Here is a 27,099-nt window from a genome sequence, read left to right on the forward strand (position 1 = left end):
AGTTAAGTTCACAGAGACACCCACATCTCGTATCCAGTAAGGATTTATTAGAAAAACAAATATTGAATAATTTATTATTTTAAATGGTTAAAATATAATTCAGGAAAAATATAAGCAAGTCATTTCCTTTCTAACAATTTAAAATGTAGAACGTTCAAACCTTATATATTTTTGCCAAAATAGTAATTATCCATAGATGACAGATGCTGCTCCCCACTTAATGGAGGGTCTCAAATTTTACTCTGCATCTCATTGGGAAGGAAATTTAAAAATTTAAAATAGAATTAACTTGGGGAAAGACATCAGTGCTGTAACTCTTAGCACCAAATGTTTCTTCTTGGAGCACCAAATGCTTTAAGGAAAACATTCCAAGTATCAAAGTTTTCAGATAGATAAATATTTATGGATCAAATCCATAAAGAACAGACATTGTTATGAAATATATATAGATGCCTTCAAAACTTTCTTTCCAGGCAGAGTAGACACATAAGTTAGGAGTCATTTCCCACTTAATTGTTTTTGCAACCTTATGCAACACAAATGGATTGTGGATAAAGACTTAAACTGGCTTACTCACAGAAAATAGATCTTGACTGACATTATGTCCAGAAAATTAAACAGGAACTGTTTCTCAATATAAAACACTATTAAACTTAAAGAAATGGCTTTATTTTAACCTTTTATATTCTTAATTGAAAGGCATAGAGGTTTTCAATTTTGTCCTTTTGTGAGAAAACAACACTCCTTAAGCAAATTATTCTCAATTTGCTAGTTAGCAAAATCAGAGAAAATCATTAACCTCAATCTAGTTTGTATCTTCAAGTGCAATAAAATTCCATCTGTCTTTGAACTTTATGAACAATACGTTTTTAGTCTGTATATAGACCACTGCCTCTTCCTCTTCACTGAAAGTTCTTCATAGTGATATTAGAACTGGAAATCCATTTTCCTTACACTCTACAGAAACCTACTTTGCCACGTAAGGGCAAAGGTGTACTTACGTTGCTCAGGTAAAAAATAAAAGTGTCATAGAAATGCCATATGATACTAGACGAATTCAAAGAACTACCAAAGAAGCAGACTTAGCTTCTGCATGTACCCTTGATGCTCTTCAATACCATTTAGGGGTGTGCACTGATCAGAAGGGCTTCCCTGATAGTTCAGTGGTAAAGAATCCACCTGCCAATGCAGGAAGAGTGGGTTCAATCCCTGGGTCTGAAGATCCCCTGGAGAAGAAAATGACAACCCACTCAAGTATCCTGGCCTGGGAAATCCCGTAGACAGGGGACCCTGATGGACTACAGTCCATGGGGTCCCAAGAGTTGGACATGACTTAGTGACTAAACAACAACTGATCAGAAATGAAATGCCAAATTAAGAAAACAGCATCTGCCCCAGATGCAAATGTAGAACAATGGTCTACAAGAACTCGGTGGGGATGTATGTGGTTTCCAAGTTACACTTGCACACATGGATAATTACTACCAACACTATCATTTGTGAACATAACAGACATTTTGGAACTGGATACAATTCTGTCCCTGCAACTAGCCAAGACAATTCAATATGCAACCAAACAAGGCTTGAGTGTATGTGGGCTTAAAGAAAATGGTAGCCAAAGCACAGGTAAAATTTTATTTATGAATATGGAGACACATGACTTTGGATCCAGCCAGCCAGTGACATAAATAAACTTGAGCAAAAGATTCAAGCTAGAGGATATATATGTATATCTATATATAAAAATTTGTGTGTCTGAGTAAGGCTTCTTGGAACAGTGCCACAAATCTGAACACCAACCATCAGAATCACTCCCGTCCTTTGAAATTTCCATTAAGAGCACAATGGGGGTAATTATACTGGGATGCTCCAAATCGCTGTTTCCATCTTGTGCACTCACATGCCCGCCAAACATGAAATGTTCGCCTTCTCCCTTCCAACATGATGGTTGTTGAACTTATTTTTAGTGTCATTTGATAAGCCTTTGTGCTCGCAGAGAGACATCCCACTGACCCGGCCACTGGTCATTGTCTATACCAGTTCACATCAAAGCAGGCGCGCTTTGTCAGGTTTCCAGTCGAATATCCATTTCGCATCTGAAGTACAGTATCGAAAGTGACTAGATCATTTGAGCTTTTTCTTCAGCTGCTGCCTCCTTCCTCCCCCACAGTCTTTCCGCTCACGCTAACATAATTTGGCATCGTCGACGTGACACGATGGTGGTTTTTCTAAAATAAAAAAAATTATAATACAGACATTTTCGATGTTTCGAGGTGGTCGGCCCTCCTGATATTTTCATTTATAATTTGATGAGAGGAGGTCTTTTTGTTTTTTCTCAACTGAATCACAACCAAGGTAGAGTGCCCCTCAAAAATCCAAGAAATATGCATACAGTAATAGGTCATTCAATGTCAAAAGGCATAAAAAAGATGAGCAAAATCTTCACAGGCTGCTGCTTGCTGTTGCCTTTAATTATATTAATTAAACTTTGAAATTTTCATGCAAAGAGAGTTGCTGGCTTGTGACGCTGAAGAGCCCTTGGAGACTTGGAGGAAGAAAAAAACCCTGAGCGGAAGCTTTGTGGTTACTGCTTCCTTTAAATTAAAAGCAAAACAAACTCCTAGGTATGTTTGCAGATATTAATGCTTTATGCACTACTAAGCCCTAAACATAGCAAGAGGGGTAAATCGACCCATCACAGGGACAAGTTCTCAAATCATAAGTCCATTAAACTCCACTCAAGATCTCTGGTGAGAGGCTGTCTTCCTGTGGAATAACGCACTATTAATTTTCTTCTTTTCCCAAGCGCATAATGAAAGGAAGGTGTCTTCAAAAACTAAAGGGCAAAATCTTGCTTGCTACCAATACCTTGAGGCATCCTGTCTACACTTTGTCATGCGTGTGCACTTTTCAGTGTTAGAATGACAAGATTTTCCAGTCAGAAGCTTCCCGGAAGGCACATTGTGGTAGGGGGACTTGGAAGGCTTCCGTGATCTGACATAGCTATAAGGCAATAGACTCCATTATTTGCTGAGCCTGGTGGGAGATTTCGCACTCTGCCTTTGGCTAACAATCTTGCCATGTAAACACACAAGTGCCATGTTTCCATGTAAAACACTCCTTTCTCCATTCAGGATCCACCATGGCCAATTGTTTTTTTTTTTTCTCTCTATTTTGACATCATCCTCACACTTTTGTTTTCACTTTTTCCTCTTCTACACATTCAAGCAGACTTTCTTGTATAAACCACAGCATGTCCATTAATGTTCCTCTTTATTTTCAATGTCCTGAATCATGAGTTACCATTGAGTTTCATCAACTCCCATGTAGATGGCGAACAAGTGTTTGAAAATGTTTGGTGCAAGCAAAGCAGAAGGCAGAGAAAACATTTCCTGACTGAGAGGAATAAAGCTGCTCTTCCAAAAACTTCTGAAATGCACTTTTTTCATTTGGTTGGAAATCGGCGTTCTGAACGTGTGCCATCTTCGTACCTCTTGGCCTTCTCGTTTTCCTTTTACTGAGATGGAACTCGAGAGAAGTTTATGCACCGGCCCTAGGAAAGAAACAAATACTTATTGAAATACTGAAATAATTATTTTAAAAACCTGAGAACACCTAGTTTTTGTACCATGATATAACAAACAATTACCCAAGGTAAGGTCAACATTAAGATGAAACACGGTCATAATTTTTTTCCCCTGGGTCAAAGCATGACGGTTTATTCAGATCTTTACCATAGCAAGTTCATCTACACAACGGCATGATAGAATTAGAGTGGGAAAAAAAAAAAAACAACTATGAGAGATAGAACTTTGGTATTGTTATTTAAAGAACAACATTACTATCCTAGCAATAAAAATATCAAAGCCACAAACTCATATTTTCTATAATGAAATAAAAGTATCCCTTTATGCAAGCTGGTGTTTTTAAAGCTGATATAAAATTGGTGCTTCGAAAATGTATACATGAGGACTGTATAGAAGAGATTGAGAATAAGAAGTCAGGGAGAAAGGGAGAGATGCCATTTCTTTGTGATTCCATTTTATAATGGGCTTTCACAAGAGACTTATTAGCATTCCTGTCCACTACTCTCAACCATTTCTCACAAGTGCACACCACTGTTACATGGCCTCTACACGTAGTCACTCTATTTGCACTCCACATTTCCAAAGAGAGTCTGCCATTCTAGTTCCTTGGCACTTCAATAAAGCTTATAGAGAAACATTGTTTCATACGTAACTATAAATAATCCAAGAATTAGTTGAAAATAAATTTCCAGTTAGTAATAAAAGATCCCCTTCTTCCCCTCCTTGGTGTGACAGTGCTGATGTCTTGTACTGTCTAAATCATATCCAGATTCCTTAGTCCAAAGCTACCACACTGCTTTCTACTTTAGGGTTCAGATCATCATCTTATGGAGATTGTCCTATTTCTCTTAATATCTGCTCTCTAACTTCATATTTTAGACTGTCTTTTCATTTCCCTCTAAATGTTAAAAATACATTTATTTCAAGTGTACATCCTTTGTACATGGTATATTAAAAAGGAAACAAGATTTTGGTCTGTTTTCCTCTCAAAAATCACTGTACAACAAGTTGGCAATTTCAGAAATCAATGAAGAAATATTAAAGCAAGGTAGTTTACATTTACTCTTGCCTATGGTTTTTCCAGTGGTCATGTATGGATGCGAGAGTTGGACTGTGAAGAAGACTGGGCACCGAAGAATTGATGCTTTTGAACTGTGGTGTTGGAGAAAACTCTTGAGAGTCCCTTGGACTGCAAGGAGATCCAACCAGTCCATTCTAAAGGAGATCAGTCCTGGGTGTTCTTTGGAAAGAATGATGCTAAAGCTGAAACTCCAGTACTTTGGCTACCTCATGCGAAGAGTTGACTCATTGGAAAAGACTCTGATGCTGGGGGGGTTTGGGGGCAGGAGAAAAAGGGGACAACAGAGGATGAGATGGCTGGATGGCATCACCAACTCGATGGATGTGCGTTTGAGTGAACTCCAGGAGATGGTGATAGACAGGGAGGCCTGGCGTGCTGCGATTCACGGGGTTGCAAAGAATCAGACATGACTGAGCGACTGAACTGAACTGAACTGAAGAGGCAAATATTCATCAAATTACCTGCCTTCTAAATAATTTTGGAAGTAACGTTATTACTACAATTGTCAATTTTATTCCTTACTTTGTGCCTAATGTCTACAGATAATATCTGTGCAAAAGGAAGTGGGAGAAAATCATGGAGAAGACTACTTTAGAATGAGATCAAAATTCCTTGATAATGAAATGATCACAGGTCATGTACTTAGACTATATTTTTGTTTTTTCTAGAACCTTCAAACAAGATTTTCAGAATGAATATTAAGGGAAAAGATGCTTTTCTCCAGATTAGCTACATTTGTCATCAAGTGCCAAGAAAAACATTTTTAAATGTTATTTTCATGATATATCCCTTTTGAAAAAGATTTTTCCAGGGGGGTAGGAAGAAAAATGACATAATTAATAAATATTTGGGCAAAGCAGTAAATCAGTCCTTCTGAGCCATGACAGTATAAATAGTATAAATACATACAATGAGAAATAGATTTTAACCGTGCATATTAAAACAATGATGTATATTAAAAATATTACTTTCTGGCAGTTTTCCAAAACCAAACAAAAGGAAATATATGAGGAATGGCATTCAGAGAGCAAAGATACAAGTTAATGACATCTTTTCTTGTGTATTTATTGGACACAAAATGTAAAAGTTTTCTCTCTTCTATATCATTTTGAAAAAGAAGTTATCATGAATTTCTACTTTTATTTGCATTTCATCACTGCTGCTAAGTCACTTCAGTTGTGTCCGACTCTGCGAGACCCCATAGACGGCAGCCCACCAGGCTCCCCCGTCCCTGGGATTCTCCAGGCAAGAACACTGGAGTGGGTTGCCATTTCCTTCTCCAATGCATGAAAGTGAAAAGTGAAAGTGAAGTCGCTCAGTCGTGTCTGACCCTCAGCGACCCCATGGACTGCAGCCTTCCAGGCTCCTCCGTCCATGGGATTTTCCAGGCAAGAGTATTGGAGTGGAGTGCCATTGCCTTCTCCAATTCCTAGATTTAAGTGTAAAGTTCTTTCTCTGACCATTTCTATTCTACAAATCAGATTAACCTTAGTGATGCTGACTCATTTATTTTAAGCAATTGAAGGGTTTAAACAGAGAAATTCACAGTACACTTGAATTTTCAAAATCATGTTATCATCTAAACTATTCCAGACTAAATTATTTTCTATTTCATTTGGTGTGGTTTAATTAAAGACCTAGAAACTAAAATGAAGAAAGCCATATTGATTTTCACCCTGAGGTCCTTACTCCAACTCTTCCCAACCTTGGGATTAAGTACTGATCATCAGTCTATTGATTTAAGTACCTCAAAACTCTGCTGAATACCATATATACCCTGGATTTTAGCACACACATTGATAAAAACAACCAAATACCTCCTCTACTTCTAATCATGGACTCAGTGTTTTTCACTTCTATCAAGATCTGATCACGTTTTAATTTATAGGAATTGAGAAGTTGGTAACTTAAAGGAGTTTTGTTCAGAAGTTACTTCCTCTGTTTAAGCCTTCCTCAGCTCACCCAGTCATGTGGCTCTTTCCCTGAAATTCCATCTCTATAATGGCCAAACCACATTGCACCATAATTGCTTGCTCCAAGACCAAAAGAAAAGATAGTGCTCAAATCCTAGTGCTCCAAAGCTTGAATATGTATCCCAGTTCTGTTATTTATTAACTGTGGGATCATGAACAACTTATGATTTCTTCATCAATAAAATGGGGATTAAAAATTGAATGTTTATATTATTAAGTCTGTTAATATATATCTATAAAGCACTTAGAATAGTACCTGGCATATAGTAAACTCTCATTTAAAAAACAGTCACTATCCATCTCCTGTCTATGATGTTATTGCACAATGTCTAACACAGAACAGACATGTAATAAATACTTGCTTAGAAACAACTGGACAAATGGATGGTGTATTAAAAAAAGAATACCTCTACTTGGGGATGAGAAGACCTTGAAAATGGGAAGACAGAAAAAGTACGAATTTGAGAGAGAAAAAAAATGGACTACAAAGGAGAAAAATACAACAGTGTAAAGGAGAGAAGATAATATGGAAAAACATAGAATACAGTAGTTCTAAAAAGAAAAGACAGATAAAGAATAATCAAGAAAAAAAGAAACTATTGGCCAAAGGAAATTTTTATTTAGTATTCCATCAGTTATCTTACTCCCAGGGGATTATTTCATGCTAGCTACTACCATTCACTTACCAGAATGTTCTAAAATCAAGGCAACATACCCTGGTTGCAAGTGGCTGTAATTAAGAGTCTGTGGGCCTTCAAATACTACTCAATACTAAGATTACAAAACCTGTCAATATCATGCTAATTACATTTAAGGTCAAGAATATTTGGGCTGCCATTGATATCATGGCAAAGCAAGCACTCTAGGCCAGAACACTGCAGAGCAATTTTTGTTCACAGGAAATGGGATATGACAGGGCTTATAGGTCTGCTATATCCTCATGCTTACAATGCCTATACAATAAAGGTTTGTTACCAAGGTAACAGGAAAGCAGTATAAAATAGCTTGAGCAAATGACTCATCACTGAATGGTTCGGAATGGAAAATACTAGTAGTAAACAGCGATTCTTTTCCTGAGACTATTTCACTTAGCGTGCATGTGCGTGTTCAGTCTCTCAGTCGTGCGCGACTGTTTGCGACTCTATAGACTGTAGCCTGGCAGGCTCCTCTGTTTGTGGAATTTTCCAGGCAAGAATACTGGAGTGGGTTGCCACTTCCACCTCCAGGGATCTTCCTGACCCAAGGATTGAACATGCATCTTCTGCATTGTGGGCAGATTCTTTACTGCTAAGCCACCAGGGAAGCCCCCCTATTTCACTGTAATTATAAACCATCAAGCTCTGAAAAATTTTTTAAAAGTTAGTTGAACTAATCTAAATATACAGAAATATACATAGATACATACTTTTAATACTTTATTCTCTAAATAGAGGTTAATACTAGTACCAGGGAAAGGACTATAGACTCTCTAAAATAAACCACTAAAATTGTAATATGCTAAAACAAATGAACACAAGGTTTCTGCTAGCAAGAGTTAAAACAGATGTGGCTTCCTGAGGCGGCTCAGTGATAAAGAATCTGCCTGCCAATGCAAGAGACCAAGAGATGCGAGTTTAATCCCTGGGTCAGGAAGATCCTCTGGAGTAGGAAATGGCAATCCACTCCAGTATTCTTGCCTGGAAAATTTCATGGACAGAGGAGCTACAATCCACGGGGCTGCAGAGTTGGACACAAATGAGCATGCTATATTATATTTATGCTATATTTTACAACATAATAAAAGAAGCTTGAATTCAGGTGATACAGTATTTAGAGAATAATATATAATAACATGTAATATTGTATTATGCATGCATGCTAAGTTGCTTCAGCTGTGCCTGACTTTGAGACTCTATGGACCCCACCAGGCTCCTCTCCAGACAAGAATATTGGAGTGGGTTGCCATGCCCTGTCCTTCTCCAGGGGATCGTCCTGACCCAGGGATTGAACCTGGGTCTCTTGCATTGTAGGCAGAAAAAAAAAATACATTAATTTTCTCTATATTTCCAAATTTTTATTGAATATTTAAAAAATAATTTTCCTGACTTAAAATCATGCTCTAATCATGCATCTAAATAATGGGTGAAATCAAAGTATACTGTTGTTGTGATGATTTAGGTAACACCATATTATTTATTCAATTAGTCAATCACTACAACCAATCTGAATGTTGTACCATGCTTTTTAAATCACTAGTTCATAAGTTTCAACAGTAACAACATATAGTCAATATGAAACTGAATTAAAATAGTATCCTTAGGACTACATTTGTTTAAAAATGAACTATGAATATATTCTATTCTTTTGCCTTGGGAGTACAGAATTCTTTGGATGCAATGAAATAATTGTTAAATTTATTCATTTTGCATAAATTAGGAGCAAAACTACTTAAACATTTAAAAAAATTAAGGTTAGGTAGAACAAACAGAATAACTACTGACTTTAGATTATAGCCAAATACATTTAAAGTACATTAATTTCAAAACTATGATAATTCAGATAATGACTGGCCAGGTTATAATTTACCTTCTTAATATGCTAAACAATCAATGAGGCAAATAAACTATAAACAATATTGTTATTTGCATATTTACCAACTTAAAATAAGTTGTAGTATATTAGAAAGGCATTTATATATTAATAATTGAAACCATGGTATTATGATCTGGGAATGACATTTTATTTACCTAATAAAAATTATGGCTTAAAAGGAATAAAACTGCCTCACTTTGAACGTAAAACTGTTTTATGCAACTTTATATTGAGCACATTACCTAATTAGTGAGCTTCTGTGGCAAGAGAACTCACGCATTGCTAGTGAAAGCATAAATTGGCAAAAATTATATAGTAAGCCACATGTGTAATAAGTCTTTAAAAGCTTATATTCCTTGACTCAGTAATTTCATGTTGGGAATTCAGCCCAGTAAAGTATCTAGGCAAAGATTTCAAAATGTTTACCATTGCATTTTTATAATATGAAAAATATAACAGTTAATTTATATTTCTATCAGAGGAAAATTAAATTATGATTCATCTATCATATATGTAGCCATTAAAATAGAAAAATTTTAAATATTTAAAGATGTAGGGAAATAATAAGTGAAAAATTCCAATTTGCATATATATATATTTATTATTGGGCTTCCCTTGTAGCTTAGTCGGTAAAAATCTGCCTGCAGTGCAGGAGACCTGGGTTTGATCCCTGGGTTGGGAAGATCCCCTGGAGAAGGAAATGGCAACCCACTCCAGTATCCTTGTCTGGAAAATCTCATGGACAGAGGAGCTCGGTGGGCTGCAGTCCATGGGGTTGCAAAGAGTCGGGCATGACTGAGTGACTAACACTTACTATATTTATTATTATGCAATGAGTATGTCTGGCGGGCTTCCCTAGTGGTTCAGATGGTAAAGAATCTGCCTGCAGTGCAGGAGACCCAGGTCAGGAAGATCCCCTGGAGAAGGGAACAGCTAACCAACTCCAGTATTCTTGCCTGGAGAATTCCATGGACAGAAGAGTCTGGAGGGCTCATATAGTCCATAGGGCCACAAAGAGTCAGACACAACTGAGCAACTAACAGTGTATGTCTAAAGAGCAAAAGACAAGACTAACAGACTATACCAAACATACTATGAGGAGTGGAACTGTATGATTTCTTACATTCTATTTTATATCTTTTCTGTATATTTATACATTTGATAGTTAAAAAAAACAGTTTTCAAAGAGTAAATTCAATCAGCAAAAATGTGATCCTTTCTAACGATCTATATTTATGTTTCTAAAAATCAGCCCAGGAACCCACTGACTGCTCTCAGGAATCACCATCATCTACTATCTATGCCAAAGTTCTTTAGCATTCATGTTCCCATAGGTCACCTCATTTACTTGCCTGAAGGTTGTCTTTTACAGTCAATACCCTGATGAACTCATGTGAGTGCAGTTCTACTCAAGAGGGACTGAGTATGGCAGAAGATGATGATTAATAAATTTTATAGTCCACAGTCAGTATTTTCATTTTTATGGTATATAATACTAAGAGTTTCCATAAAAGGCCTGTTCAAGCATTTGTCCAGGTCACAATCAGCAATCTAACTTCTTGAAATGTCTGTATGTATGTGCGTGTTCACACTCATGAGTGTGTACATGTGCACACATAGCCTACGTCAAACCCTATGCATACGGGAGTTGATCACCTTTAAATGAAAATATAAGATAAAACTTTCATACAACATCAAACTTTCCAATAACATGCATAGTATCCAGGGTATATGTAGGCATGTGTGCTCTGTCACGCAGTTGTGTCCAACTCTTTTGTGACCCCGGGGACTGTAGCTTGCCAGGCTCCTCTGTCTATGGGATTATCCAGGCAAGAACACTGGAGTGGGTTGCCATCTCCTCCTCCAGGGGATCTTCCTGACCCAGGGATCAAATCTATGTCTCCTGTGGTTCCTGCACTGGCAGGCAGATTCTTTATCACTGAGGCACAAAGAAGCAGGGTGTGTGTGTGTGTGTGTGTGTGTGTGTGTGTGTGTATCCACTCAGTCAATAACACAGAATATGTATACTTCAGGGACTCATCAATAATAATTTTGGAATCATTCCTCCCCAGATCTGTGGGCAAAACTATCTTTCAAAGTGAGGTTCTAAGTGAAATGCTAGCCACTGATTTCTCTAGGTCAGTCTGGTTTCTCATACTGTAGTCTATGATGTCCCATGGGTTCTAAAAGAGTCACTACAGCTGGAATAGTGCACAAGAATGGAGGAAACAGACACATACAAGCTCTCCTAATTCAAATCAAGAAGCTGTACTCTTATCTATGCTTTAAAATTGCAATTCATATGAGATTTTGTTTTTGCTTAAACTAAAATTATAGTTTGATAACTATTATTCAAGCTATTCGTACCTATGTAAAACCAGATCACCAGTAAACTATCAATATATATGGACTTGGCGTCTTTACTTCTCATTAGAAATACAATGCCTTCCTAAATATATTTATGAAAACATTAAAGCATTATCCCTTCAACATTTGGTCATATCAAGACCCCATATAAACTTTGATCATATATAGAGAATTTCGCATTTTGGAAAATTGCTATTGAGGATGATGATATCAAGGGGTCAATTTTTGGAGTTCAGAGCTAGGTAGGAAAAAGCCTGTCATTTCTGGTAAGCTCATGCGTTTCCCTTGTATTATGTAATGCCAACTGTATAACTCAGCCTTTCTCTTTGCGCCTTGACTTCCAAAAGCTCAGACTTACATCATGTTCTAAGGCACTGCTATTCTTAGTGTACATTTTCTGGTATAGCTAACACTTTGGCCCATGATTATTTCTCTATTTTTATCCTTAAGTTTTTTTACACATTTTCCTCAATATTTCTTTACAAGTGGACTAGGTATAAGTAATTGTAAACTAATATATTTCTCTCTTAATTCTCAACTTTCTTAATTATGCAGACTCCACACTCCTCTAAACCTTTAAAACCCTCCAACAAATGTATTACACCCCAACCTCTATCTTACACAAAAGATCAAATCTTGTCTAATTCCCTTCTTTGTTGCCTTTTCTTATTCTGGTATGACTTATTGAAGTACCATGGAGATAGCTGATGTCAATTTAATCTTAACTAATATGAATTTGAAGCTTAAACATGCAAACATGTTGAAACTATACTATTCCATAAAATTCCAAAAATTCTTCTACAAAAATAAATCTCCTAGGTCTAAAGACTAAACACTTAACTTCCTTTTCTTTGATTGCTAGAAAAAATAAGCGCAATATGATGCTTTATAAACTTTAAACGTACTTATATGCCAATTCATCTCTTAGAGCTCAGGTCTGTGCAGAGGCTTTACTCTGTTACTCAATTTCCCTCAGTATAAGAAGGAACAGAATGTACCACGGATATATTACAAACCAGCATATCACTTAACTCCATTTAGGTGATTTTCAGGAAACACCAAGTATCTATTAGAGTAAGAAGTTCATTGACATTTCATCGTTGGCAATACCTTCTCTTAGGTCACATAATAAGTAGGAGTAGAAAGTTGAGACTCAAAATAAAAATGTCCAGTGCCGTTACTGTTCTTCAGCTAATGAAACCAGGAGATTAAAATTAGACAACAGTAGGAACCAATATATTTACTGTTGGTTACTCCAGTACTCTTGCCTGGAAAATCCCCTGGATGGAGGAGCCTGGAAGGCTGCAGTCCATGGGGTAGCTGAGGGTCAGACACGACTGAGCGACTTCACTTTCACTTTTCACTTTCATGCATTGAAGAAGGAAATGGCAACCCACTCCAGTGTTCTTGCCTGGAGAATCCCAGGGACGGGGGAGCCTGGTGGGCTGCCATCTATGGGGTCGCACAGAGTCGGACACGACTGAAGTGACTTAGCAGCAAGTACATAGACCCCAACTCTGCTGCAATATTTGAAAATTGATTTTGCCAATCGATTGTTACTGTGACCAGAGTAGCATTAAGCAGAGCAAGTGCCACATTTCCCATCTCTTGAGCATTAAAATTCTGCTGGCATTAACACCTGCAAGCTCCTTTACTAGCTATCTGCACAGGATATATTTCACTGTTATAACCGTTATAGTATTATGCTCACCTCATAAATATCCATTGACAAGCTGAAGCATACAACTGCACTTTAGTTTAGACTTTTCAAACACAGATAGCTGATTTATTTATATCTGCACTTCAAAAAAGACTTTACTAAACCTTCATGCTTTGTGCAACAGTGAACAGTGACTCAAATTTAAAATTGTGTACAAAGCAGAGATACACAAGGAAACAGACCCAAGACAACTGAAGAGGTCTAGGAAATCACAAATGTCAGGAAAGAATGTGGGCTTGAGAACACAATAGGCTCTTTGAGTGAAAATTTCCTGTAGCAACAGGAGGTACAGAGTAAGGAAAGGGCACCTAGTATTCTCTCTCTGTCTAAATGTCAGAACTTCCTGAGAGCTTTATTTCATTTTTTTAGTAAAAGGGCAAGTTAGTGAAGCTTACATATCTTTTTTATTTTATTTTATTTTATTTTTAAACTTTACATAATTGTATTAGTTTTGCCAAATATCAAAATGAATCCACCACAGGTATACATGTGTTCCCCATCCTGAACCCTCTTCCCTCCTCCCTCCCCATACCATCCCTCTGGGTCGTCCCAGTGCACCAGCCCCAAGCATCCAGTATCGTGCATCGAACCTGGACTGGCATCTCGTTTCATACATGATATTTTACATGTTTCAATGCCATTCTCCCAAATCTTCCCACCCTTTCCCTCTCCCATAGAGTCAATAAGACTGTTCTATACATCAGTGTCTCTTTTGCTGTCTCGTACACAGGGTTATTGTTACCATCTTTCTAAATTCTAATACTAATAGTATAATAAGACTACATTCAACTATCAGGTATATATACACACTATATATGTATATAAAAACATATACATATATATGCTATAGACACACATAATGAGAAAAATATATATACACATAGTTAAGTGTTAGTTGCTCAGTTGTGTCTGACTCTTTGCGACCCCATGAGTGTAGCCTGTCAGGCTCCTCTGTCCAAGGGATTCATTCTCCAGGCAAGAATACTGGTGGGGGATGCCATTTCCTTCTCAGTATATACATAAATGTATATGTATAAAATGTATACATAATTATACATGTAAATATAGTATTTATATATTATGATATATACTATATATGTAAGAATCTGTGTTATCCTCTTTAAAATCTGTGTTATCCTGCTTTAAAAAAAACTGAAATATACTGAGCCAAAATATAAGTTCCAAATACTTTTGTTCTAACAGAAGCCCAACCTATACCATATGTTCCATTTGTAGTGGAGACAACACACTATATAGAGATTCAGTTAATGTCATGAAGGGAAGTATTGAGTTTGCCTGATGAATTCACCTTTCAATTTTTTTCTCTTTATTCTGTTATGGCACCTGCAAACTTTTAGTGACTCTACATGTACTGGTAACATTTACTTTTGCAAATACCTATGTATCTTTATTTTTCTGAGATTCAGGCATATAGCTGGCAGTTAATGAAACAACTAATTCATACCTCATAATAGTAAGACACGAAGCTAACATAGCCTTCACTAAATGCAAGGCAGAACCCTACCAAAAGCTGGGGACATAGCAGGAAACCTGAGAGAGATCCCTACAGAGTACATAACATTTTCCTTGAAAGCAAAGCAATCAAGTGAAAGCTAGGGAGAAAAACAGGAGGGGAGTGAAATAATTACCTTTTCAAAGACACACAGGGCTTTCCCTAAGAAAAAGGAAGCAGCCCTTGAAGGTTTGGGGAATGGGAAAAGGAAGGAGAAAAACAGCCCTGAGGGACTCAGGACATTCTTGATCTACATGGCAATAACCTGTTGAAACCTGGAAGAGGAGAACTGAGAAAGATCCCTCCAGGATCCATGGGGCCTTCTGACAGTGCAGGGAATATGGCCAATCAAAGGATGTAGGGCAAGGAATCGATATGGAAATGGGTCTTTCAGTACAGAAAGTGATAATTGGTGGGGATAGGAGAGGTGTGGTCCTGGACGCTGGAGAGCAAAGAGAACTCCCCAAAACTAGGAAGCTCAGGGTAGGTGGTAAAGGAGAGAGACAGAGATAGATATGAGATGGAGCTGGGGTGGGGTGGAAGGAGAGATCTACTAAAGGAAAATCCTTGAACCTGCCCTCAAATGTCTGGAAGCCAGTAGTACACTAAATCTAAGATGGCAACAAACTGAGACCAGCTCAACCTTAAATCAGCAACATGACAGAGGAACTGTATACACATTTCCAGAGGTAAATATTATCTAGGTTATTTTTTATTTTTTAATGACAGTGTCCAGCATAAAATCACAAATTATGGTATTCACAAGGAAGTAGGAGAATATGACCTGAAAATACAGGTCATATTTCCTGCAACAGAAAATACAGTTAATACAGGCAAATCTATGCTTAAGAGACAAGGACTTTAAAATACGTATGATAAAATATTATTAATAAAATTTCTAGTGAGAAAGATGGATAGCATGCATAAAAATATGGTGAAATTCAGCATAAATATGCAAACTCTCAATGAGAGCAAAATGGAAAAACTAGAAATAACAATGTAGTAGCAGATATAAAGAATGTTTTTGATTCATGTAAAAGTAGGCTAAAATAACAAGAAAATGCATTGAACTTGAAGGTAAGAGAATATAAATTGTTCAAACTGAAAAAAAAGAGAAAAAAATAACTAAAGATAATCTGAGACCATTGGGACAGTATCTAATGGTCTGTCACATGAGTAATTGGTGTCTCAGAAGAGAGAAGAAGAAATGGGGCAGAACAATTTGAAGCAAAAATAATGGCTAAGAATTTCCTAGACTTGATGAAAGGCATGAACCTACATATCAAAGAAACTTAGTGATCTTCAAGCTGGATAAATACATGGGAAACTTTACCAGAGAATATATAATGAAACTTACAAAAATCAAAGAATATCTAAGAGTATACCTCTCTGCCCCTCATCATTCCAGCCAAATATAGTCTATGTAGAGAAAACATTTGTAAGCCCAACAACTAACATTTTATCAGAAACAATGGAAAATATAAGACAGCAGAATTCTCTCAAATGCTAAATGGGGAGGAAAAAAGTCAACCTCAGGAAGGTAAGCAAAATAAAGACATTTTAAGACAAGCAAAACCTGACATAATTTATCTACAATAGACTGCAAAAACCACAAGTGTTAAGTGAAATTTCTTGAAACTGAAAGAAAAGACACTAGATGGAGGCCTGGATGTGCAGGAAGAAACAAAGAAAAACAGGAGTACATATGTGCATAAGTGTAAAATATAAATATATAAAAAATAAAAATTTTATGACACTATTGATTACTTACAGCAAAAATAATAAGAACATATTGAATTCATAAGATCTGTAAACGTACAATATATGCTAATAAGAACACATAGAAATAGAAGTTAATAAATGAAAGTTAGGCCATCATAATGTTTATATATGACCTTAAATTTGTATACAATTATTAGATTATAGATTAAGAAAAGTTATCTCTAGAGCAACCACTGAAAAATAGCACAGAGGTATACCTTAATATTTTACATAAAATACTATATTAATCCAAAAGAGGTCAGAAAAAGAGAAACAGAGGAATAAAGAATGGAATGGACAAATACAAATAAAATGCAGTAGATGCAAGAACTGAAAATAAATGGAAACCAATGAACTGGATACATAATCACACTTACAAAACAACTATCTCAGGTGACTTAACACAGTATTTTCTTTGTGTATCTACTACAGAAAATAATTTAAGAATAAACAGACCAACAAAAAATGTTTTATTTCATTCATCAGTCTTAATTTTGCTAATGCTACTTTATTATTAATTTGTAGCTAATGTATATTATAGCACAGGGCAGATAAGTATTTAAATATGGGTAAGGCCAAGGTTTTTAATGTAAGAGAAAAGAGGTACAAGTATGAATTCAAAAATACTTAGTAAGAGCCTTTAATTCCATAAACTCATGATTTTCTCAAAACTATTGATTTTCTAGTTCTACGTGCTGAAAATGCTTAGAAGTAATGAATACACAAAACAACTAACACCCCCATATACAAACGTGCTTTATCTAAATAATATTATTTATTTAAAACATCTAAATCATCTTGGAATTGAATGATTTATTCCAGTTTTGAAACAAAAATATAAAAGATGAGTATGGGACATATTTTGACAAAACTAAAGAAAATTTATCAAAGACTAATGTAGGCCTTATTGCCAAATTCAGACTTAAATTGAAGAAAGTTGGGAAAACCACTAGACCATTCAGGTATGACCTAAATCAAATCCCTTATGATTATACAGTGGAAGTGAGAAATAGATTTAAGGGCTTGGATCTGATAGATAGAGTGCCTGATGAGCTATGGAATGAGGTTCGTGACATTGTACAGGAGACAGGGATCAAGACCATCCCCACGGAAAAGAAATGCAAAAAAGCAAAATGGCTGTCTGGGGAGGCCTTACAAATAGCTGTGAAAAGAAGAGAAGCGAAAAGCAAAGGAGAAAAGGAAAGATATAAACATCCCAAGAATAGCAAGAAGAGATACGAAAGCTTTCTTGAGCAATCAACGCAAAGAAACAGACGAAAACAACAGAATGGGAAAGACTAGAGATCTCTTCAAGAAAATCAGAGATACCAAAGGAACATTTCATGCAAAGCTGGGCTCGATAAAGAACAGAAATCGTATGGACTAACAGAAGCAGAAGATATTAAGAACAGATGGCAAGAATACACAGAACAACTGTACAAAAAAGATTTTCACGACCCAGATAATCACGATGGTGTGATCACTGACCTAGAGCCAGACATCCTGGAATGTGAAATCAAGTGGGCCTTAGAAAGCATCACTACGAACAAAGCTAGTGGAGGTGATGGAATTCCAGTTGAGCTATTCCAAATCCTGAAAGATGATGCTGTGAAAGTGCTGCACTCAATATGCCAGCAAGTTTGGAAAACTCAGCAGTGGCCACAGGACTGGAAAAGGTCAGTTTTCATTCCAATCCCAAAGAAAGGCAATGCCAAAGAATGCTCAAACTACTGCACAATTGCACTCATCTCACATGCTAGTAAAGTAACGCTCAAAATTCTCCAAGCCAGGCTTCAGCAATATGTGAATCGTGAACTTCCTGATGTTCAAGCTGGTTTTAGAAAAGGCAGAGGAACCAGAGGTCAAATTGCCAACATCTGCTGGATCATGGAAAAAGCAAGAGAGTTCCAGAAAAACATCTATTTCTGCTTTATTGACTATGCCAAAGCCTTTGACTGTGTGGATCACAATAAACTGTGGAAAATTCTGAAAGAGATGGGAATACCAGACCACCTGACCTGCCTCTTGAGAAACGTGTATGCAGGTCAGGAAGCAGCAGTTAGAACTGGACATGGAACAACAGACTGGTTACAAATAGGAAAAGGAGTACGTCAAGGCTGTATATTGTCACCCTGCTTATTTAACTTATATGCAGAGTACATCATGAGAAATGCTGGACTGGAAGAAACACAAGCTGGAATCAAGATGGCCGGGAGAAATATCAATAACCTCACATATGCAGATGACACCACTTTTATGGCAGAAAGTGAAGAGGAACTAAAAAGCCTCTTGATGAAGGTGAAAGTGGAGAGTGAAAAAGTTGGCTTAAAGCTCAACATTCGGAAAACTAAGATCATGGCATCTGGTCCCATCACTTCATGGCAAATAGATGGGGAAACAATGGAAACAGTGACAGACTTTATTTTCTTGGGCTCCAAAATCACTGAAGATGGTGATTGCAGCCATGAAATTAAAAGGTGCTTGCTCCTTGGAAGAAAAGTTATGACCAACCTAGACAGCTTATTAAAAAGCAGAGACATTTCTTTGCCAACAAAGGTCCATCTAGTCAAGGCTATGGTTTTTCCAGTAGTCATGTATGGATGTGAGAGTTAGACCATAAAGAAAGCTGAGTATCAAAGAATTGATGCTTTTGAACTGTGGTATTGGAGAAGACTCTTGAGAGTCCCTTGGACTGCAAGGAGAGCAAACCAGTCCATCCTAAAGGAGATCGGTCCTGAATATTCATTAGAAGGACTGATGCTGAAGCTGAAACTCCAATACTTTGGCTACCTGATGCGAAGAACTGACTCATTTGAAAAGACCCTAATGCTGGGAAAGATTGAAAGTGGGAAGAGAAGGGGATGACAGAGGATGAGATGGTTGGATGGCATCATCGACTCAGTGGACATGAGTTTGAGTATGCTCTAGGAGTTGGTGATGGACAGGGAAGCCTGGCGTGCTGCAGTCCATGGGGTCACAAAGAGTTGGACAGGACTGAGCAAATGAACTGAACTGAAATGACTGAACACCTGTATTCCTCCTCATCTTTTTTACAATAGACTGAGCCTAGATGTTAAGTGATTTCCTTTTCAAAGTTTTTAAGACCAATACACACACACACACACACACACACACACACATACTTTCTCTCTCTTCCACATACACTCAACAAACAACATCAGGATAAAAACCCCAAACTCCAACCACTATGTCAAATAATAGCTAATTTAAAACTCAACCCACATTTGAATTATGTATTTATATAAATGTTAAACAAATCCAAATGAAAAGTATGTTATATCACAACTCTTCAATCAAGTGGGGAATAAAATAAATTAATTCAGTCAGTGTGGAAGAATGATGCATGAAAATATTAATTTTCACCTGAGTATTTATAGACTTAAAATTTTAACCTCTAGTTGTTAATATCACAGAGCAAAAATTTTACATGCAATTTTTGTATTTTTTTCCTAGAAAATTAGGCATCAAGATAATTCATTTGTCTTATCAAACTGATTTTGGCACATTAAAAGAAAAACCCCAAATGCTTATACACCATTGTCACTGAAAAATATTTATTGGGAGATTTTGTTAATGTATACAATCCTAGTAATACAATGATTTCTTCCTAGCTAAGTTTAGATTCTAAGAATTACATCCTCACTTTTGGGACAGTGTATGTTGTCCCATTTAAAAAGATTAATAACTAAAAATGTGTTGATGAATTCAGCCTATCAGAATGATCCCCTGAAATAGGAAATGGTTTCATTAGCTGTCTCTGCTTTAAAGTATTCACAGCTCTTTGGGTCATTTGTCAGAGAGCTAAATTCCCAGCTAATCTGAGACAAACTCCAATGATTTAACAGGTTCTTTCAAAGAAAAACAAACATTAAAAACTGCACTTTAAGTTTTAAAATCAATACTTAATGTATAATACCAATTAAAAATACCTTAAAAGATTTACAGTTTTAAAGCTTCATTCTGAAGGGAAATTATAAATTACTTTCTAGATGATAAATGAAAAAAATTTTATGGAAAAATCTTCCTAAAGCTTTAGCTGGAAAATTAGTCACTCTTATGCTGTTTCCCTTCAGTGCTGCAAATATTTAATGAACTCATTCCAGACATTCAATTTGAACACAGGACATAAGTATATCTTCAATTTATGGACAAAAAAAATTATGCTTCAGATATTTTTATTACATTTGGGAAAAACAATTTTGAACAATTGCTAAAGTCATTTTTATATTTAATGCTGCTGCTGCGGCTGCTAAGTTGCTTCAGTCGTGTCTGACTCTGTGTGACCCCAGAGACGGCAGCCCACCAGGCTCCCCCGTCCCTGGGGTTCTCCAGGCAAGAACACTGGAGTGGGTTTTGCCATTTCCTTCTCCAGTGCAGGAAAATGAAAGTGACAATGCTCAGTCGTGTCCAACTCTAAGCAACCCCATGGACTGCAGCCTACCACGCTCCTCCATCCATGGGATTTTCCAGGCAAGAGTACTGGAGTGGGTTCCCATTGCCTTCTCCATTTAAAAATGGTATCCAAATCCCCAAAGTCAGGATTTCATTTTGAACATTTATTACTAATATTAAGACATGAAATGATATATACTTTTTTATAACACATAAGTAATGTGGATTAAAATTATTCACAATACACTTAAACATTCTAAACTGCCAGAGCAGCAGCCAAATGATTACATTTACTGCTAAATTTATACCAGGGAGAACAAAACTTCAAATGGCACCTTAAATCGTTGATATGAAAATTAGGCTGATAACAGTATGAAGACTATCCTCACTTTTATGTGCAGATGCAAGTCTGAACAGACCTTTCAGATACAGCTACCGGGATTCATATCACAAAGATAGATGCCACTGTGACCCAGATGTCACTTCACTTATCAATGAGTATACAATAGCACTTAATAGGAAACCCTTGGTTTTCACATTATGAAAAGAAACTAAACATGAATTTTGTCCCTTGATCAATAGAGGCATTCCTTGCTTAAATAACGTATCAACTAACAAGATAACTCTTAAAATAACTGAGGTAATATTAAACCATCCCAAGAGATATAATCTCCCTCAGAAGGAAAGGACAGACTTTCAAAGCTTAAACATTTATACAAAGATAAGCATATACATACACTCAAATAAGGAGACAAACATGATTGTGATACTGTTTCAGAATACTAATGACCTATTCATGTGTAATAATTTACCTCTATATACAAAGGACATTTATACTTCAGCCATAGAACTCAAAAATGCTGAAGACATGCACATTTGAGTCAAATAATTAAGTGATTGACTTTGATTATTTAATCTCCATTTGATTGTTACATGTAATTATTCAACATAAATCGCAAAACCAGAAACTGGAGTTTAGGTCTATCTACAACTCAAATGGGGAAACAGTGGAAACAGTGTCAGACTTTATTTTTGGGGGCTCCAAAATCACTGCAGATGGTGACTGCAGCCATGAAATTAAAGGACGCTTACTCCTTGGAAGGAAAGTTATGACCAACCTAGATAGCATATTCAAAAGCAGAGACATTACTTTGCCAACAAAGGTCCATCTAGTCCAGGCTATGGTTTTTCCTGTGGTCATGTATGGATGTGAGAGTTGGACTGTGAAGAAGGCTGAGTGCCGAAGAATTGATGCTTTTGAACTGTGGTATTGGAGAAGACTCTTGAGAGTCCCTTGGACTGCAAGGAGATCCAACCAGTCCATTCTGAAGGAGATCAGCCCTGGGATTTCTTTGGAAGGAATGATGCTGAAGCTGAAACTCCAGTACTTTGGCCACCTCATGTGAAGAGTTGACTCATTGGAAAAGTCTCTGATGCTGGGAGGGATTGGGGGCAGGAGGAGAAGGGGACGACAGAGGATGAGATGGCTGGATGGCATCACTGACTCGATGGACATGAGTATGAGTGAACTCTGGGAGTTGGTGATGGACAGCAAGGCCTGGCGTGCTGCGATTCATGGGTCGCAAAGAGTCGGACACAACTGAGCGACTGAACTGAACTGAACAACTGAAATACTGGGTCTAGTGTTAGTGTAAATAGATGATTTATGGATGGATGGATAGATGGATGGATGGATACACAGAAAGATAGATATTGATACACATATTGATAAATAAATAGGAAGATATATAGGTAGTCAGATGTGGATATAAAAACCAATTTTCAGTTAGTTCAGAAAAACAAATTCTGTTATTCTAAGCCAAAATGATTTTCTAAACCAAAAATAATATAATAGGCCTAATATTCTACTTGGAGAAGGAAATGGCAACCCACCCCAGTATTCTTGCCTGCAGAATCTCAAGGACAGAGGAGCCTGGTGGTCTACAGCCCATGGGGTTACAGAGAGTTGGACATGACTGAGTAACTAATACTCATATTCAACTACGAAAGATATAATTAGATTTCAGATGATAGCAAAGTTTGTTCAGCAGTATAAGAACTCTTCTAATTTTTTAACAACAAAAAAATTTGTTTACTCTATCTTCCTTCCCAAACTTTACGTTTCATGAGGGCTTCCCTGGTGTCTTGGATGGTAAAGCATCTACCTGTTATGCAGAAGACCTGGGTTTGATACCTAGGTCAGGAAGATCCCCTGAAGAAGAAAATGGCAACCCACTCCAGTATTCTTGCCTGGAGAATTCCATGGACAGAAGAGCCTGGCGGGCTACAGTCCATAGGATTGCAAAGAGTTGGACACAATTGAGCAACTAACACACAAGAGCTTCATGATCGTTTTTTTACTACCATTTTGTAAATGCTTAAAACAGTGTTCACCCTACAGTCTGTTTAAAATATATTTGCTGAATTACTGATAACTACTGAGTATGAAATATTAAATTTGATCTATGCAGCTACTGTCTCTCTAAAACATATAATTGATATTGATATAGATATTCATGTGAATATTGAGGTAGGTCAATCTAACCACACAATGATTAGGAAGCTATAAAATAAAAGACAGTGGCTCACTTGCATATAATGCACAAACACAAAACTATGAAACTACATTTCAATTTTTGCTGACTTATAATTAAACAATAGTGGCATTGTTCCATGGCCAAAGTCTTCCTGGCTTTTTTTGTGATGTGGATATTCAAAGCAATCCTTAGAGGTCTCCTTTCCTATGTGTCAGCCCAGTGCTAGGCATAATAGAGAAAGAGCTGAACTGGAGGACAGAAGTATTCTAAGCTGGAAAGCAAGTAGGCATCAGGGAGGAAGTGAACTTGCTGTCAATTTTAAATAGAGAACAGATGGTAGGAAGTGAGGTCTGCTTCAGGCTTGAAATCACCAACAGACAGAGAAGATAATCGTACATATTCCAAATCCATTATGATACTTAGATCTAAATACAACACATGTTTGACAAGCAGGAAGTGGTCATTACGAGCAACCGAACCACATGTAAACATGTCATGAAGTACTGAAATATTAAACCTGTGCCCAATTAATCAATTTTGTGGGTGTTTATTTTCCTTTATGACTTTGCTATTCCCTGTCAAAGAAATCAATATTTGAAGAAACATGGTACTTCTTAATATAAGGGGTATGTCTTGATGTATGTCAATAAAAATTCCAGAGACCAAGTCATGCATCAGGAAAAATTATTCTATATTTTCTATTGTTAACATCATGAGATTTGAAAACAATATAGCATAATTCATGCAGACTTCCCAAAACATATTTTTTCAAAACTCTCTTAAAATTAAAGACATTTGCTGACAAATGTGAAAGTTTAATATTTAATATATACTGTGCTGCGGTTAGTTGTCCAGTCATGTCCAACTGTCCACAACCCCATGGACTGTAGCCCACCAGGCTCCACTGTTCATGGGGATTCTCCAGGTAAGAATACTGGAGCGGGTTGCCAAGCCTTTGTCTAGGAGATCTTCCCAACTCAGGTGTCAAAACCAGATCTGCCATATTATAGGTGGATTCTTTACCATCTGAGCCACCAGGAAAGCCCAAGAATACTGGAGTGGGTAGCCTATCCCTTATCTAGGGGATCTTCTGGGTCATGAAGATCTTTTTTTGAATAGTTCTTCTGTGTATTCTTGCCATCTTTTCTTAGTATCTTCTGCTTCTGTTAGGTCCATATCATTTCTTTCCTTTATTGTCTCCATTTTTGCATGAAATGTTCCTTTGGTATCTCTAATTTTCTTGAGGAGATCTCTAGTCTTTCCCATTCTACTGTTTTCCTCTATTTCTTTGCATTGATCACTGAGGAAGGCTTTCATACCTCACCATGCAATTCATTGGAATTCTGCACTCAAATGGGTATATCTTTCCCTTTCCCCTTTGTCTTTAGCTTCTCTTCTTTTCTCAGCTATTTGTATGGCCTCCTCAGACAATCATTTTGCCTTTTAGGATTTCTTTTTCTTGGGGATGGTCTTGATCACTGCCTCCTGAACAATGTCATGAACCTCCATCCAGAGTTCATAGTTCCGTCCATAGGTGGTGTGATTACTCACCAGAGCCAGACATCCTGGAATGCAAAGTCAAGTGGGTTTTAGGAAACATCACTATGAAAAAAGCTAGCGGAGGTGATGGAATTCCAGTTGAACTATTTCAAATCCTAAAAGATGATGCTGTGAAAGTGCTGCACTCAATATGCCAGTAAATTTGGAGAACTCAGCAGTGGCAAAAGGACTGGAAAAGTTTTTTCAGTTTTCATTCCAATCTCAAAGAAAGGCAATGCCAAAGAATGTGCAAACTACCATACAATTGCACTCATCTCACATGCTAGCAAAGTAATACTCAAAATTCTCCAAGCCAGGCTCTGACAGTATGTGAAATGTGAACTTTCAGATGTTCAAGCTGGATTTAGAAAAGGCAGAGGAACCAGAGATCAAATTGCCAACATCCATGGGGTAGATCTTGCTCTCATCAAAAAAGCAAGAGAGTTCCAGAAAAACATCTACTTCTGCTTTATTGATTAAACCAAAGCCTTTAACTGTGTAGATCACAACAAACTGGAAAATTCTTAAAGAGACAGGAATACCAGACCACCTGACCTGCCTCCTGAGAAATCTGTATGCAAGTCAGGAAGCAACAATTAGCACTGGACATGGAACAACCAATTGGTTCCAAATCAGGAAAGGAGTACGTCAAGGCTGTACATTGTCACCCTGCTTATTTAATTTATATGCAGAATATATCATGTGGAATGCCGGCTGAATGAAGCACAAGCTGGAAACAAGACTGCAGGGAGAAATATCAATAACCTCAGATACACAGATGACACCACCCTTATGGCAGAAAGTGAAGAACTAAAGAGCTTCTTGATGAAAGTGAAAGAGGAGAGTGAAAAAGCTGGCTTAAAACTCAACATTCAGAAAACTTAAGATCATGGCATCTGGTCCCATCACTTTATAGCAGATAGACTGGGAAACAATGGAAACAGTGACAGACTTTATTTTCTTGGAATCCAAAATCACTGCAAATGGTGAGTGCAGAAATTAAAAGGTGCTTGCTCCTTGGAAGAAAAGCTATGACCAACCTAGACAGCATATTAAAAAGCAAAGACATTACTTTGCCGACAAAGGTCAAAGCTATGGTTTTTCCAGTAGCACGTATGGATGTGAGAGTTGGACTATAAAGAAAGCTGAGCACAGAAGAATTGATGCTTTTGAACTGTGGTGTTGGAGAAGACGCTTGAGTACCTTGACTGTAAGGAGATCCAACTAGTCCGTTCTAAAGGAAATCAGTCCTGAATATTCATTAGAAGGACTGATGCTGAAGCTAAAACTCCAGCCTGATGAAACTTTGGCCACCTGATGAGATGAACTGACTCATTTGAAAAGACCCTGATGCTGGGAAAGATTGAAGGCAGGAGGAGAAGGGGACAACAGAGGATGAGGTGGTTGGATGGCATCACCGACTCAATGGACATGAGTTTGAGCAAGCTCTGAGAGTTGGTGATGGACAGGGAAGCCTGGTGTGTTGCACTCCATGAGGTTGCAAAAGTCGGACATGACTGAGTGACTGAACTGTACTGACTGAGGGGTTCTTCCCAACCCAGGACTTGAACCAGGGTCTTCTGCATTGCAGGCAGATTCTTTACCAGTTGAGCTACACTAACTCTATCAAAAAAGTAAAGATTTGAGCTTAAAAAGAATGAAAACCTGCTTAAAAGGAATAAAATATAACTTGATAAATCAATTCCGGTGACTCCTTATTTAAAATGAAAGAGTGTTTAATCTACAATGCATTATTGGAGTTGTCCTCTCTTTGATAAAACATTATTTGAAAAGTATCAATTCTGTGGCAGGTCTGGTACTCAGAACATTTTTCCAAGTCAGGAACATGAAAGAAAAAGGCCAGAAACTGCCTTTTGCAATTGCAAAAATATATATATATATATATATAGTGTTTATAAAGCTTGCTTTCTTTGAATTCAGTCTTTCATCACACTTTTAAAATATGACAATGAAAATTCAATTCCAAAAACTTGCCACTGGAAAATGTCTCTTTGACTGAAATGAAGAGAGGTGTAG

At 37.1% G+C, this 27,099-nt stretch overlaps 1 protein-coding gene across 1 annotated transcript in view; it reads right to left on the reverse strand.

Annotated features, from left to right (window-relative positions):
- Positions 1–1,621: 1,621 nt before the first annotated feature.
- Positions 1,622–27,099, reverse strand: part of ANTXR2 (ANTXR cell adhesion molecule 2) — a 176,424-nt gene continuing 150,946 nt past the window's right edge. Inside the window, exon 17 of the mRNA XM_005903870.3 lies at positions 1,622–3,553. Coding sequence (XP_005903932.3) covers positions 3,515–3,553 — 39 coding nt within the window. The 3' untranslated portion in view covers positions 1,622–3,514. The remainder of the gene's footprint in view (positions 3,554–27,099) is intronic.

The sequence above is a fragment of the Bos mutus genome, chromosome 6 (assembly GCF_027580195.1).
Source record: "Bos mutus isolate GX-2022 chromosome 6, NWIPB_WYAK_1.1, whole genome shotgun sequence".
Taxonomy (NCBI): Eukaryota; Metazoa; Chordata; class Mammalia; order Artiodactyla; family Bovidae; genus Bos; species Bos mutus.